This window comes from Hordeum vulgare, chromosome 1H (assembly GCF_904849725.1).
Source record: "Hordeum vulgare subsp. vulgare chromosome 1H, MorexV3_pseudomolecules_assembly, whole genome shotgun sequence".
NCBI classification, from domain to species: domain Eukaryota; kingdom Viridiplantae; phylum Streptophyta; class Magnoliopsida; order Poales; family Poaceae; genus Hordeum; species Hordeum vulgare.
Genome location: NC_058518.1, coordinates 216676277 through 216692544, shown reverse-complemented (window position 1 = coordinate 216692544; position 16268 = coordinate 216676277). Strand labels below are relative to the sequence as shown.

General features: G+C 45.9%; 1 protein-coding gene across 3 annotated transcripts in view; it reads left to right on the top strand.

Annotated features, from left to right (window-relative positions):
* LOC123428985 overlaps positions 1 to 16268 on the top strand; it is a 58604-nt gene that overhangs the window by 26240 nt on the left and 16096 nt on the right. For all 3 annotated transcript variants that reach the window (XM_045113058.1, XM_045113065.1, XM_045113073.1), the window contains exons 4-12: positions 390 to 546; positions 625 to 703; positions 955 to 995; positions 1136 to 1252; positions 1392 to 1472; positions 2058 to 2117; positions 2245 to 2296; positions 2504 to 2584; positions 11777 to 11824. In XM_045113058.1, the coding sequence (XP_044968993.1) occupies positions 390 to 546; positions 625 to 703; positions 955 to 995; positions 1136 to 1252; positions 1392 to 1472; positions 2058 to 2117; positions 2245 to 2296; positions 2504 to 2584; positions 11777 to 11824 (716 nt within the window). The remainder of the gene's footprint in view (positions 1 to 389; positions 547 to 624; positions 704 to 954; positions 996 to 1135; positions 1253 to 1391; positions 1473 to 2057; positions 2118 to 2244; positions 2297 to 2503; positions 2585 to 11776; positions 11825 to 16268) is intronic.

Sequence of the window (16268 nt, the reverse complement as noted above, 5' to 3'; positions counted from 1 at the left end):
GCGTGAAAGCTTGCTATCCATGTGCCAGAACCATGAGTTGGTCGCGAGATCTTATGGGTTTCACCTCTAGCCTACCCCGACTTGTTTGGGACTAACGGTTTTGTTGTTGTTGTTGTAGCCCTTCACTGTTTCCTGATATTTTCCCAGGTTGTTAATCCCACATTCCCCATATTAGCTTACTATGATATTTTTTAGACCAACTAGCTTACTATGATATGCTCTGTGGTATCTATTGTTGTATTTTGAGACGAGTGTGTACCATGTTGCCTTCCGGTCATTTTTGAACTATTGATTTTTGGAAATGAAATTTGTATAGTAAAACAATACTTCTTTCGTCATGTTAATCGCCTTATCATTTGGTATTTGACCTTCATTTATAACATCTGTAGTTATGACATACATGCCACAAGACTTCCGTGGTACACTGATCAGGCAACAGCGAGAACGCTCTGAGAGAAGTAAGCAAGCGGAGGTTGATGCTGTAGTTAGTGCTGGTGGAAGCATTCATGATAGATACGCGTTGCTATGGAAGCAGCAAATGGATAGGTTCTTCTCCTTTCAGTTATCGGTCTACACATATTCATTATCAATAAATTTATAACCATTTTCCATTTTGGTATGTAGGCGGGTGCAATTAGCGCAGCTTGGTTCTGCAACAGGTGTATATAAGACACTTGTTAGGTACTTGGTTGGTGTTCCACAGGTTAGCCAAATTGTTCGATTCATATTCACCATATTTGATGATGATGATGATGATGATGTTCATGAGAACATCGTTATTATAAATTGAGATAGCACTGGATTATTACGAATTTCATTCCATCTGATATTGGCATGTCATTATCAATATGTAAATTGTTGAATATCCCCTTAAGTACTTATTATTACTTCTTTTAGAATGCAATGTTAAATGATGGCATAGTAACACCCAGTTTCTTGTGTTGACCATTGCAGGTGTTATTGGATTTTATTCGACAAATAAATGATGCTAATGGGTATGTTTGCTACTGTTTTTATCGTAACACAAGTTAACATGTACTACCGTGTACATGGATTGAAGGACAAATAAAATATTGAATGTTCCTTTAAGTACTTATTATTGATGACATTTCTTTCAACTGAATTTTCTCCTCAGACCTATGGAAGTGCAAAGAGAACGTTATGGGCCAGCACTATACACACTTACAAAACTGGTGCTTGCAGTTCGATTGTATCTACATCTCTCTTTGGCACGATATGGACAGAAGAAAATGTGAGCGAGTTTTTATTTGAAGGAGTATACACATTTTAACTAGCCATAGAATGTCTTGCTGGAAGCCTGGAACTAACTCTGTTTGCGTGTGCCCCTTCTAGTTCTAATAACTCTGAAACTCTATCTAAAAAATAACCAGAGAGAAGGATGACATTGCTGTGTTGCAGCAGGCAGTGGTTATATACACCGAGGAATTTGGGAAGTTCACTACATTCATCGGGTACTATAATTTCATTATCAACCTTATACCTAGCTAACAGTTGTTATGCTCTAACAATAGTATGTTGATTTTCGATGTTCCCATGTTCCATACTAGTGCTTCACATATACATTTTAAATTTTAACTCGCAATCATCTTCTGTTCATACTGCGCAAATACTTAGATTCAAAGAAGAAATACATAGTGTTGTACAACCTTATTTCTGTGGGTCAATAAGTTCGGCTTCCTGCTTCTTCACATGGTTTTGATACATTTTGAACCTAATAGCTATTTTTTTGTTGCTCTGAGCGTTTTACTTCGAGGCATTGTTTAACTTGTCAACTTGATCTTAGCATCTTTGTTGTCGACTTACTTTATTGTAGCATTTAGCATTTCGTGCCTACTGATATCAGCAAATAATTATCAAATGTAACCTATAAATAACACGAAGAAGTCTAATCTATACTGTAGGACGTTAGATGCTGATCATGCAATGCAGGTTCAGCAGCCTCAGCCTCACTAGATCCTAATGTATGACATGTAGAATTTCTTACTTCTATTTATGACTGTTAACACTCTGTTAACTGCTGAGAGAAACCATTGCAGTGAGGTTTTTGTGAATGCCCCATTCTTCATATCTGCTGAGGATGCAGGTGCTGATTCCAGGTACTTGATTCAGTGCAAATTTGATGCATTTTGCTGTGCTTATTTAGCATTAGCTTGCTACGAAGCATGGAGAAGTTTTGGAAGGCCTTGCAGGACTGAAAGACTCTTGTTTTTACACTTCATGTAGGAAAAACGATGAGTACCGAGAAACCATTATTCCAGCGGGAAAGACACATGAGGTACCATTTTAGTCGGACAGAGTTCTTTTCTTGGCTCATTAATGAACTAAAAACACGGCACCTATTTTGGATTGGAGGGAGTATGAAATGCAAATTTGGTCTACAGTTATCTAAATATTTGAATATTAGTTTGGAACATCTGTTAGCTGTCTTTTACGACTTTTAGGGTTTCAAAATGCTTATGTTCTGTCAATCATTATTCTACAGGTTATTTTAAGTGTTGAGGCTGTCAACTCATATATTGCATGGGATTTCTCATTGCAACAAGGGGCCCTCAGCACATTGCTGGTACTCTGTCCAACCCCTACTGCCAAGAAACACAAAATGATTAGCAATTTCCTATTGTGTAGTCATAATCATTATGCTAGTTGGAGTTGATTTTAACTGTGTTGATCACTGTGTTATACTTCTATGTATTTTCAATGGCTTAGCGAGCATGTGTGTGGGTAGCGAGCAATGTTGTGTTTATATAGTGTGATGTAACCAGTCTGCTAAGATCATGCCGGAACTTTCCAGCTACAAAGATATTCATCCAACCTAACCCAACTAGGGATATATATATATATATATATATATATATATATATATATATATATATATATATATATATACACCGACTCCTTTCCTGAGTAGGCTCTGTGGTATGGTGTTATGACCGGTACAACGTACCAACGGAGGAGGCCCAATGGGCAGGGTTAGTTACGGGCTTAGCCCAAGTTATCTTAGCTATCTTAGAGTCCAAGTTATATTAGAGTCCAAGTTATCTTAGGGTTTAGTGGAGGTTGTCCTCCTATATAAACACATGTACCCCTTCGATATTAATCAGACAATAAACAGTATTCTGTTGTCGTCTCCCTCAGGAGATGGGAGCCCCAACCCTAGCCGCCTCTCTCTCTCTCTCGCCAGCGACGACGCCCAACCGCTGGCGCCGGCGTCCCCAGCCTCGCTGGCCGCACTTCCACCCCTACAACCTACCGCCGCCGCCACCACCGCCTTCCCCGCCACCTCGCAGCAGCCGCCGCCGCCGCACCAGTCGCCGCCACCGGCCACCTCAGGTCCGGCCGCCTCCGGTACTACGGCCCTGGCGGCCGAAGCTGCCCCCGTCCTCTCCCCGGCGGAGATGTCCTCGGCGATCCGCGACCTCACCCTGGCGGTCTCCAACCTTCGGACCTTCCTCCAGGCTCCGTACACGGCCCCGCCACCACCGCCCCCGCCGGCGGCGCCCTTCGCGCCACCGCCCCGGCCACCGTCACGCCCCAGGGCCTGCCAATCAACCAGGTCACGTGGCCGCCGTCGCCATCCCCGCTGCCGACGTGGCTCGACACGCCGACCTACATGACGGCGCCGCTCCAGCCGACGGTGTTGCAGCCGCCCGCCACCACCTTCGGGGGGTTCGGCGGGTATACTGACCGGTACGTCGGGAGCTCCGTGGTGCCGCAGCACCCTCCTTCCGCCGCGCTGGGTCGCCACGAGGGCGCCTACGCGGCCTCGCCGCACGTGCAACAGCCGCCCCGCTTCACCAAGCTGGAGTTCTCCACCTACGACGGCACCGTCGACCCCCTGAACTGGCTCTATCAGTGCGATCAGTTTTTCAGGGGGCAACAGACCATGGCGTCCGACCGCACATGGATCGCCTCCTACCACCTCCGTGGCGCCGCACAGACGTGGTACTACACCCTCGAGCAGGACAAGGGTGGGATGCCTCCGTGGGAGCGCTTTCGTGACCTGTGTCTCCTTCGGTTCGGCCCCCCCATACGTGGGAGCCGCCTGGCCGAGCTCGGTCGCCTTCCCTTCACCACCTCGGTGCAGGACTTCGCCGACCGCTTCCAGACGTTGGCCTGCCATGCGCCTGATATCACGGCTCGCCAATGCGCCGAGCTCTTCGTCGGCGGCCTTCCCGACCACATCCGCATCGACGTCGAGAAGCGCGACCCCCAGGACCTGCAGACGGCCATGTACTACGCGCGCACGTACGAGCAGCACGCCAACGCCCTGCAGCAGGCGTTCCCTGGCCGCGGCACGCGTCCCCCGACACGCCCCGCTCCAGCGGCCGCCACCCCGACACGCCCCACCATGCCGACCACTACTGCGGCTGCTCCCGCGCCAACACGCACCTTCCGACGCTTGACGTCGGCCGAGCAGCTCGAGCGGCGCCGCAAGGGCCTGTGCTTCAACTGCGACGAGCCGTATGCACCGGGTCATACGTGCGCCCGCCTGTTCTACTTGGAGACCGTCGACGACGCGGAGGTGGAGGCCCTCACCGCGGAGATCGACGCCACAACACTCTCCGAGGCCGGCGTCACGACCTACGGGCTGGTCGATGCGACCGCCTTCGTCGTCTCCCTTCATGCCATGGCTGGCATCAAGACGGCAAAGACGATGCTGCTTTCGGTGACAATCGACGGGGAGCGTCTCACCGCGCTCGTGGACACGGGCTCGACGCACAACTTCCTGTCCGGGGACACCATGCGCCGCCTCGCACTCCAACCGGCGGGCTCGGAGAAGTTCAGCGTCACCGTCGCCAACGGGGACCGCCTTTCTTGCGAGGGCGTGGCGCGGCAGGTTCCCGTCCTCATCGGCGACGAGCCGTTCTCCATCGACTGCGTCGGCATCTACCTGGGCTGCTACGACTTCATCCTCGGCATCGGCTTCCTGTCCACTGTCGGCCCCATCCTTTGGGACCTTGATGTGCTGTCCCTCATCTCCTGGCGCGAGGGCGGCCGTCGCGTTCAGTGGACGGGCATCGGCGGCTCCGGCGTCGCGACTCCGCAGCTCCAATTGATGGCGGCCGCACTAGATGAGGCGCATCCCCTTCTGGCCGACCTCCTGCAGCAGCACAGCGACATCTTCGACGAGCCAGAGGGCCTCCCTCCCGCCCGGCCCTGTGACCACCGCATCCACCTGCTGCCGGACACGGCGCCTGTCGTCGTGCGCCCGTACCAGTACCCTCAGCTGCAGAAAGACGAGCTCGAGCGTCAGGTGGCGGTCATGCTCGCACAGGGCATCATCCGGATTTCGACATCGCCGTTCTCCGCCCCGGTGCTCCTTGTGCGCAAGGCCAACGGCACATGGCGCTTCTGCATCGACTACCGCGCCCTCAACGCCCTGACGTCCAAGGACAAGTTCCCCATCCTCGTCGTGGATGAGCTCTTGGACGAGCTACACGGAGCGCGCTTCTTCACCAAGCTCGACCTGCGCTCGGGCTACCATCAGGTGTGCATGCACCCTGACGACATCGAGAAGACGGCGTTCCGCACTCACCATGGCCACTTCGAGTTCCTGGTGATGCCGTTCGGCCTCTCCAACGCGCCGGCGACCTTCCAGGCCCTGATGAACGACGTGCTCAGCCCATACTTGCGCCGCTTTGTGCTAGTTTTCTTTGATGACATTCTTATCTACAGTGCATCTTGGGCGGAGCACCTACAGCACGTGGCCATCATCTTCAACGAGCTTCGAGCGCATCGTCTTCACCTCAAGCGCTCGAAGTGCTCGTTCGGCACGACCTCCGTCGCGTACCTAGGGCACGTCATCTCGGCGGACGGGGTAGCAATGGACACGGACAAGGTCGCCGCCGTCGCCGTGTGGCCGACCCCGCGGTCACCGCGGGCGCTCCGCGGCTTCTTGGGCCTCGCCAGCTACTACCGGAAGTACAACTGGGACTTCGGCCTCATTGCCGCGCCACTGACGCGTCTCCTTCGACGCGACGCCTTCTCCTGGGACGAGGAGGCGACTACGGCATTCGAGGCTCTCTAGCGGGCGCTCATAACGGGACCCGTCCTCCAGGTGCCGGACTTCGATATGCCGTTCGTGGTGGACCGTGACGCCTCTGGCATCGGCTTCGGCGCCGTCCTCCACCGGGGCGAGGGACCGCTCGCCTTCTTCAGCCGCCCCTTCGCCGCTCGCCATCACAGGCTCGCGGCCTACGAGCGCGAGCTTATTGGGCTGGTTCAGGCGGTGCGCCACTGGCGGCCTTATCTTTGGGGCCGGTCGTTCCGTGTGCGCACGGACCACTACAGCCTCAAGTTCTTGCTAGACCAACGCCTCTCAATCGTCCCGCAGCACCAGTGGATCAGCAAGTTCTTCGGCTTCGACTTCACCATCGAGTACCGCCCCGGCCGTCTCAACACGTTCGCCGACGCCTTGTCCCGCCGCGACACTGAGGATGTCGCGGACGACGTCGCCACGGCTGGCACTATCATGTGCATCCGCTCCGGGCCATCTTTCGCCTTCATCGACGACATTCGCCGGGCAACTTCAACAGCCGCGGACGCGCAGGGCCTGCGCCAGCGCCTTGACGCCGGCGAGCTGGCAGCGCCCTATTGCCTAGACGAGGGGCTGCTCCTCAATGGCCGCCGCCTCTTCGTGCCCGACCATGGCGACCTGCGCCACTTGGTCTTGACCTTGGCGCACTCTGCAGGGCACGAGGGCGTGCAGAAGACTCTCCATCGTCTCCGTGCTGATTTTTACATCCCCGCTGATGGCGCGCAGGTCCGCGACTGGGTGCGGTCGTGCGTGACGTGCCAGCGGAACAAGACGGAGACACTACGACCCGCGGGACTACTGCAGCCGCTGGACGTACCCTCCCAGGTGTGGGTGGATATTTCCATGGACTTCATCGAGGGCCTTCCCAAGGTGGGTGGCAAGTCCGTCATCCTCACGGTGGTTGACCGCTTCTCCAAGTACGCGCACTTCATCACCCTGGGTCATCCATATACACCCGCCTCCGTGGCGCGGGCCTTCTTCGACGGCATCGTCCGCCTCCACGGTTTTCCTTCGTCCATCGTCAGCGATCGTGATCCCGTGTTCACAGGACATGTCTGGCGGGATCTCTTTCGACTGGCGGGCGTGAAGCTACGCATGAGCACGGCGTTCCACCCTTAGACGGACGACCAATGCGAGGTGGTCAACAAGGTGATCGCCATGTACCTGCGCTGTGTTACTGGTGATCGTCCACGAGCTTGGGTGGACTGGTTGGCGTGGGCGGAGTACTGCTACAACACCTCCTATCACTCCGCCCTCGCACCCCGCCTTTCGAGGTGGTCTACGGACGCCCACCTCCGGCGATGCTCCCTTACGAGCCTGGACGGCTCGCTCCGAGACGGCGGGCAACTTACTCCGCACCCGCGACGATATTCTGGCTGAGGCGCGCCAGCGTCTTCTCCAAGCACAACAGCTGGCCTAGAAGTACTACGATGCTCATCATCGCGAGGCGGAGTTCGCGGTGGGCGATTGGGTGTGGCTGCGCCTCCTCCACAGGACCATGTAGTCTCTGGACCCGTGCTCCAAGCGCAAATTGGGACCTCGCTACGCCGGTCCCTTTCGTGTGCTGGAGCGTGTCGGCACACTCGCATACCGCTTGGAGCTGCCAGCTGGTTCTCGCCTCCACGACGTCTTCCATGTCGGCTTACTGAAGGCCCACCGCGGGGACCCTCCTGCAGCGACGCCGGCCCTTCCTCCTACTTCGGATGGCCGCCTCCTTCCAGCTCCTGCGCTGGTGGCGAAGGTGCTGCAGGCGCAGCAGCGCCGCGGCGTCTGGCATGTCTTGATACAGTGGGCCGGCCTGTCAGAGGAGGAAGCGAGTTGGGAGAAGCTCGACGATTTCCGCCAGCAGTTTCCAGATGTTCAGCTCGAGGATGAGCTGTTTGAGAAGGCGGGGGGAGATGTTATGACCGGTACAACGTACCAACGGAGGAGGCCCAATGGGCAGGGTCAGTTACGGGCTTAGCCCAAGTTATCTTAGCTATCTTAGAGTCCAAGTTATATTAGAGTCCAAGTTATCTAGGGTTTAGTGGAGGCTGTCCTCCTATATAAACACATGTACCCCTTCGATATTAATCAGACAATAAACAGTATTCTGTTGTCGTCTCCCTGAGGAGACGGGAGCCCCAACCCTAGCCGCCTCTCTCTCTCTCTTCGCCAGCGACGGCGCCCAACCGCCGGCGCCGGCGTCCCGAGCCTCGCCGGCCGCACTTCCACCCCTACAACCTATGTCCGAGACCTGGTAGAACCTACCATATGGCTGCTGCTCCTTATGCGCAGCCTTTGTGTTTATATAGTGTGATGTAACCAATCTGCTAAGATCATGCCGGAACTTTCCAGCTACAAAGATATTCATCCAACTAACCCAACTAGGGATATATATATATATATAACTCTATTCGTCACCCAGGGTGCAGAATAGTTTATTCTTCACCCGAGATAATTTTACGATCATTTTACAAATAAATTAAATTTTAAATACAAATATTTACATTTATATTGAATCACTACGTAAAATTTGACAAAACAAAAACAAAAATATAGGTCATAATACCAGAAAAAATTGAATTTTTTGTATTTTTTGCACTATTTTTGTATGTTCGTAATTTTACGTGATATAAAATATTTTATATTGGTTCTATTTTTTTTACAGTCTCATTTTACGTATAAAATAAGACAGAATTTACGGAACGTAAAATTACGATACATTGATATTAAAACAGAGGGGGGTGAAGAATAACTATTTCTCACCCAGGGTAACGAATAGCGCGACCCTATATATATATATATACTAGAAAAAATGCCCGTGCGTTGCAACGGAAGAAAAACTATGAGGTTATGCAGGTGTGATAGATATAAAAAGGTATGAATCCAATGCAATAATGGCATAAGGATTTTTGAAATGTGATGAGATAAGGCACTTTTAAAATGTAATTTCAAAAACTAAAAATATGATGCTCATCGCGGCTTGATTTGTTAAGGCGTCACAAAAAAAATATTTTTTAGCTGAGCAAAACTACAAAACACGGAAACCTTTTTTTATCCGACGTGAGGGACTAAATAAAATCATAAAACCTTTATGTAAGCGACAGTTAGTTTTGTTCATTATTAACATATGTGTTTTAATTTTTACAAACATTTTCTAAAAGTTGATAGACATGTTTTCCAAATTCCTGAATATGCTTTGAATATCGGATCATTTTAAAAAATCATGAACATTTTTTATTTCATGACAATTTATATGAAATCGTGCTTTGAAGTATAATATGTGAGCAATTTTTGAACTCATGAACGTTTTATGACTTGTTGAATATTTTGTAAATACACAAACAGTTTATCGTTTTTCTATTTTTTTCAAACTGATAACTTTTAATTTTTTTGTTCTTTTGAAATCTGGAATTAATTTAGAGAAGAAAAAACTAAAACAGGAATAAAAAGTAAAGAAAAAAAATATTAAACAGGATGCCCTGAGCTCACATGGGCCGGCCCATTAAAAAAATGGGAAAAAGAGAGAAAAAGTGGTGCGCCAGGGATCGAACCACGGTCTCTGGCCTGGAGGATCGAACCTCTGACCATCGCGCTAGTCATGTGTTACTGGTATATCTATATATCAGTACTTTATAAACACAACACAGGGCGGCGTTTTCTGAAATCCGAAAAGCGAATCGTTTTTATACTTACGGGTGGCATTGGTGGGTAATTTTTATCAACTTTAAGGGTAATTTTAATGACGGACGACCAGAAACCCTATTTGCTTTATTATTAGGGAGAGATATATATGCATTGTGCCGACTCCACCGACTGTGCCCGCCCCAGAGATTGTGGGCGCGGGCGAAGCTCTTCCACCCGCGTCCAAGGACCAGGACGCGGGGCTCCGGGTACTCCACGTCCACCTGCATGGCGCCATTGCTGCAGCCGTGCGCCTGCAACCACAACACTGGCGGCCTCCCCTCTTCCATCACTCTGGCGAAGGCGCCAGGGAGGCGGAGGCGGGTCCGAATGCGGCCGCGCAGCTTGACAAGGAACTCCAGCGCCGTTGTTGATCTCTTGGTCATCGAAGCGGCAACCCACGGTCTCCGGCTCCAGCGCCGAGGCAGAGTATCGCGCCGTGGCAAATGCCGTGGCCGAATGCTCTTGGATACGACAGCTACTACAGGAGTTGCTTTGTGACGTTCACAAGGCCACTGTCGTCTACTGCGATAACGTCAGTGCGGTCTACCTCTCTGCCAACCCGGTGCACCATCGACGGACGAAGCACATTGAGCTTGATATTCACTTCGTGCGCGAGCAGGTTGCCCTTGGACGAGTTCGGGTTCTCCACGTGCCGACGGCACAACAGTTTGCTGACGTCATGACTAAGGGATTGCCTGCTCCCGTCTTTGAAGAGTTTCGGTCTAGTCTCTGTGTCTCCAGTGACGCTTCGACTGCGGGGGGTGTTGAATATGTATTTGTGTTGCACGTGTATTATAGTTGTGGCCCACCTTCTAGTCTTGTATAGTTGAGGTAGAGGCCTTCCCTTGTATTATACATACGTGCACCAGCACCCCTAATGAAATCATCGCATTACAATTCATCTCTCTAGACATAACACCCGGATGTGGAATTTTGCAGAAAATGGCTAGTTTCTTCCCCACGTTGTAGATACCCTTTCCCACTCCAGATAGGGTTACCTCTTGAGCATTTCTTCCATATCTACTCTGGAGAAACATTCCACACTCCCGCAGTCTCATTTCCTTTGATTTTTGGAGAGATTCTTGAGGGGATTTGTGCTTTTTGGCTTTAGCAAATATGTTGGTCACTTTGACCAAGACTCTTCACCAAACAAGTCCTCTCGTAATAGTGCGGGCTCCGTACCAACTGAATGAAATTAAAATAGAGCCTTCTCGAGACCTCCGGGCTTCTACGACTTGATCTATTCTTTTTGGGTTGTCGCCCATGACTCGACAATCATCATAAAGGGGACTAACACCTGACAATGCACTTAACAAACACATTAGTCCCTATGATTGTGTGTCATCAATACTAAAACCTGACAATGCACTTTCAAGTCATCTTGGTCCTATCCAAATACTCCCTCCGTCCCAAAATAACTGTCTTGACTTTGTACTAGCTCTAATACAAAGTTGTACTAAGCTTAAGACAGTTATTTTGGGACGGAGGGAGTAGGAAAAACTGAATTGGTCATCTCACTTATCGTTACACATACAAGAATACCTGATCGAGTCAGTTCGGTCCAATGTAACAAATAAGTACCCCCTCTGTAAACAAATGTAGGACGTTTTTGTACGCAATTCATTTTTTCCAGTCACGTTTAAAGGATTGAAACTAATAAAGAAAACGGGAACTTTCCCCCGAAAGTGAGAACAAATAATACTCCCTGTATACAAATATAGGACATTTTTGCATAGAACAAATAATACTCCCTCTGTATACAAATATAGGACATTTTTGCAGAGAACAAATAATACTCCCTCTGTATACAAATATAGGACATTTTTTGCAGTTAACTGCAAAAATTGCTGAAAAAATGTCCTATATTTGTATACAGAGGGAGTATTATTTGTTCTCACTTTCGGGGAAAAGTTCCCGTTTTTCTTTTTTGAATTGCGTATGATATTATTATTTCACCTTCGGAAACTGGAGTATTTCTCTTGAAATTCTTCATTGTTGGATGTGATTTGTGTTCTTACAATTCTGAAGTGCAAGATTTTATATCGACAGGATATTGGCTTTCATGTGGAGTACATAAGCCCATCGCAGGAGAAAACGGTAAGTTTTACAATTTTGGGTAATGTGACTATGTTTTTTCTGTTCATGAAAGGAAAATAAATATCCTAAAGATATCTTATCTACTCAGAGTTTGTCATTTGTGGATATTGATGATATTAATTCAATTAGAAGTAGTATGACTACAATAGTTATCAAGGTGCTTAGATTCGAAGCTAGTTTCTTATGATTAACTAGTGCTGATTGTTGTCCTGTTACTGATATAAAAAACTACTTTACAACTCGGACACCTATACCTCATCAAATTAATTAAACGATTAATTGGTTAGCCAATTATCTCGGAAGAAATGTGAGCATTCCCATTTTGCAATGAATAATATTCAAAATCACACATCCAATTGAACTAATTTTTATATGTTTGGTTACCTAGTAATGGACTGGCTGCCCGTAGTTTACAGAAGTCATTGTCGTTGTTATTATATACTCCCCCGCCCGGAAATAGTTGTCAGAGAAATAGACAAAAATGAATGTATCTACAAATAAAATACATCTAGATACATCCATTCCTCCGACAAGTATTTTCAGACAAAGTGAGTATATATATATAATATATATATATATATATATATAGGGATCGACTATTCGTCACCCTGGGTGAGGAATAGTTATTCTTCACCCCCTCTATTTTAATATATATATATACATCATAATTTTACGTTCTGTAAATTTATCTTATAACATACGTAAAAAGAGACCATAAGAACATATATAATCACCGTAAAAAATATTTTATACTACTTAAAATTACAAACGTAAAAATATAGTGTAAAGTATGCACAAAATGCAGTTTTTCTAGTCTTATGACCTATGTTTTTGTTTTTTTATATCAAATTTTACGTAGTGAATCAATATGAATGTAACTATTTATATCTCAAATACAGTATAATTTATTTATGAAACGATCGTAAGATTTCCTCGGATAAAAAATAACTTATTCTGCATCCTGGGTGATGAATAGATCTAGTCTTATGACCTATGTTTTTGTTTTTTTATGTCAAATTTTACATAGTGAATCAATATGAATGTAACTATTTATATCTCAAATATAATTTATTTATGAAACGATCGTAAGATTACCTCGGACAAAAATAACTTATTCTGCATCCTCGGACAAAAAATAACTTATTCTGCATCCTGGGTGATGAATAGACTTTCTATCGGATTGACTATTCGTCACCCTGATTCTTCACCCCATCTATTTTAAAATCAATGCACCATAATTTTACGTTTCGTAATTTTTCATCTTATTTCATACGTAAAAAGAGACTGTAAAAAATATTTCATGTCACTAAAATTACGGACATAAAATCATAGTGTAAAATATACATAAAATTCATTTTTTCTGGTCTTATGACATATATTTTTGTTTTTGGATGTTAAATTTTATGCAGTGAATCAATATAAAGGTAACTTTTTGTATTTCAGATGTAATTTATTTATGAAACGATCGTAAAATTACTTCGGGTGAAGAATAACTTATTCTGCATCGAGTGATGAATAGACTTCCCCGAGTGCTAGGTTGAACTTCCGCTAATATTATTCAAATGGGCTTGCGATATATTGTTGGAAAGCCGTGGACACCATGGTCACAACTTAGGTTGAATTTTTGACAAAATCTACATGGTTTAAGAGCAGTTTTGAAAATCGTTTTTCTTCATACAAAAATACATGAATCGTATTTTCGAGGTTATTCTAAACCGTTTATCGGAATGGGGCAAATGATATGGCGTTGGAAAGCTGCTGCAAATCCACTCATTTCACATGTTGAAAGTTTTCTCAAATTCCCTATGGTTAAAGAAGAATTTAAAAAATGGCGGAATTTCTGAAACCGAATAGCCGGTTCATATTTTTGGGTTAATTTGAAAACAGCTAGTCCGATTTATGCAAATGATATGGCATTGGAAAGCTTATGAAAATGCACATCTTTTCATATGAAAAGTTTGTTCCAACTTTGAACGGTTTAGAAGTAGTTAGAAAACGGCAGAAGTTCCATCAAGTTTGTATTTTCGTGTTATTTTCTCAATGGTATGTCTGAATGCAGCAAATGATATGGCGTTGGAAAGCTTGAACAAATGCGATACTTCTGTATGTAGATTGTTTTTTCAATTCGTTACGGTTTTAAGTCAATTTTTAAAAATGGCTAAAAACGTATTTTGGCCGTAATTTTTACAATATCGGAATGGGGCAAATGATATACCGCTGAAAAGCTACGGAAAATGCAAAACTTTTTTATGTAGATAGTTTCATCTGATCCTAGCTGTTTTCAAGCAATTTGGAAAACAGCGAGATCATGCGCTCTGCCTTTATCGTGAAACAAATTCTTCGAAAATGCACGTGAAGAACTTGAATGTCTACTTGAACTTCACTCTGTTTTTCACGTGTTGTTTTTTTGCTCGTAACTCTCCAACCACTCACCGGAATCGAGCAAATGATATACCGATGGAAAGCTGTTGTAAGCAAGTAACTTTTCCGTGTTGATCCTTTTTTTCATACTTGTGATGGTTTAAAAAAAATTCATTTGAAATTCATTCAGTGTAGTAGTTGAACCAACTGATGTTTTCAGTGTCAGGCAAGATTTTTTGAACTTCCCTTGGCAGAGCACTTGAACTTCTTGCAACAACCATTTTAGGCTTTTAGTTTTGTTCTTTTATTCTGATCTAAAACACATTTCATGTAGTAGTTGAACTGATTGCCGCTTTCACATTGAACTTCAGTCACGTATTTTTGTTCGTAATTCCTCGCCCGTTCCTCGGAGTTGGACAACTGATATACCATTAGATAACCTGTTGAAAAGAAACATTTTTTTCTAATACGGTTAAACTTTTATTTTCAAACAACATACACCAATTTTTCATGGATTGAGAGAATTACCTAAAAACACCCAAACGACATTTTTTTATGTCTTTTGAAGATGTAAATACACAATGAACCTCTCAAATGAAGTTTTTGAACTTCCCGTGCCGAGCACCTGAACTTCTAGCAACAAACTTTTTATACTGCCTTTTTTATAATTTTTTCTCATATGAAAACACATATAATGTAGTACCTGAACTTCTGGTTGTTTTCACTTTGAACTTCTCTCTCGTTTTTACCCATAACTCCTAAAACACTAATTGAAAAGAACAAAAGGGTACGTATTCTATGGGAAAAGTTCACTAGAGAGTGACAAACACATGCAACAGTAGATTTTGAATCGTACTAGAACTTGGCGTATAGCCGTACTAGGACTTCATGACGGACGACATATAGGGATAGTAGAACTTGGCATATAGCCATTGTAGAATTTCACGGCGTCTCGAAACATCTCGGATATTGTAAAATGAAAGTAACAATATTTATGTACACAAAACTGCATGCACTACTTCTCATTCTACACTAAACGTCACCAACAAAAATGTGTGAAATTCATTGATTTTTTTTGTTTGAAATTCTTGTTTTTGTAATAATAATGTCGAACTATTGTTTTCTTTAGATTCTTGTTTTTATAATAGACATTGAACTTCTCCTTTTTAAAATTTGAACTCCTAAGTTTTTTTAGAAATGGGATAATCCGTTTTTATTTAAAAAAATGAGCTGCTTTGTTTTTTTAATTTGGCCTTCTTTCGTTTCGTAATAAAAATATCAAATTCTCTATTTTTAAAATTTGAACCTCTATGTTTTTTTGCATCTACAGATACAACTGAACTTCAATCGTTTTTTGTATCTGACCTGCCAAACATTTTTGTTTTTGGGAAATACATATTTAAGATCAAAGCAAATCCGACTCTCGCTGCATCCTCGTGGGACAGAGGTATACTGTGAGGACGCCCATCGGGTATCCAATTTTTAAATGTAAAAGTAGTAGCGCCCACGCGCACGATCATATAGGGATAGTAGAACTTGGATCCAATTTTTGAATGTAATAGCGAATTCATGCAGCTTCCCTGCACACATTAACCATCACGCATCCATTATTTGAATGTCGGCCACGGCCTGCGCTGCCTCCTGGTGGAAGCTCAGGAAGCCGTCGAAGCATGCCGCGGGCGTGTCCGGCCTCGTCGCCTTGCTCACCTCGGCGAACATCCTGACAACAAAACAATGGGAACCACAGTAATTTTTGTGAGCTCACATGGTAACAGACAATGTCAAATTGTCATAGGAACAAGAGGCACCATTGATGGACTCACTTGCGGATCCTGAAGACGTTCTCCATCGCCGGCGCGTTGTGCAGCGCCACCTTCTGAGCCTGCTCCCTCCGCTTGGCATCTTGAAACAAAAATTTCTAGCATCGGTTCAGTTCAGAGTTCATTCAGGTAGAACAACTGACAGAGACAAGCCCATCTGAATATCTGATGATCACACACCTTGCCGAGGGAGCTGAGCTTCACCGGCACTGGCACGCGGGCGGTCGACGAGGGCCGCCGCTTGGAGGAGATCTGCGTGCTAA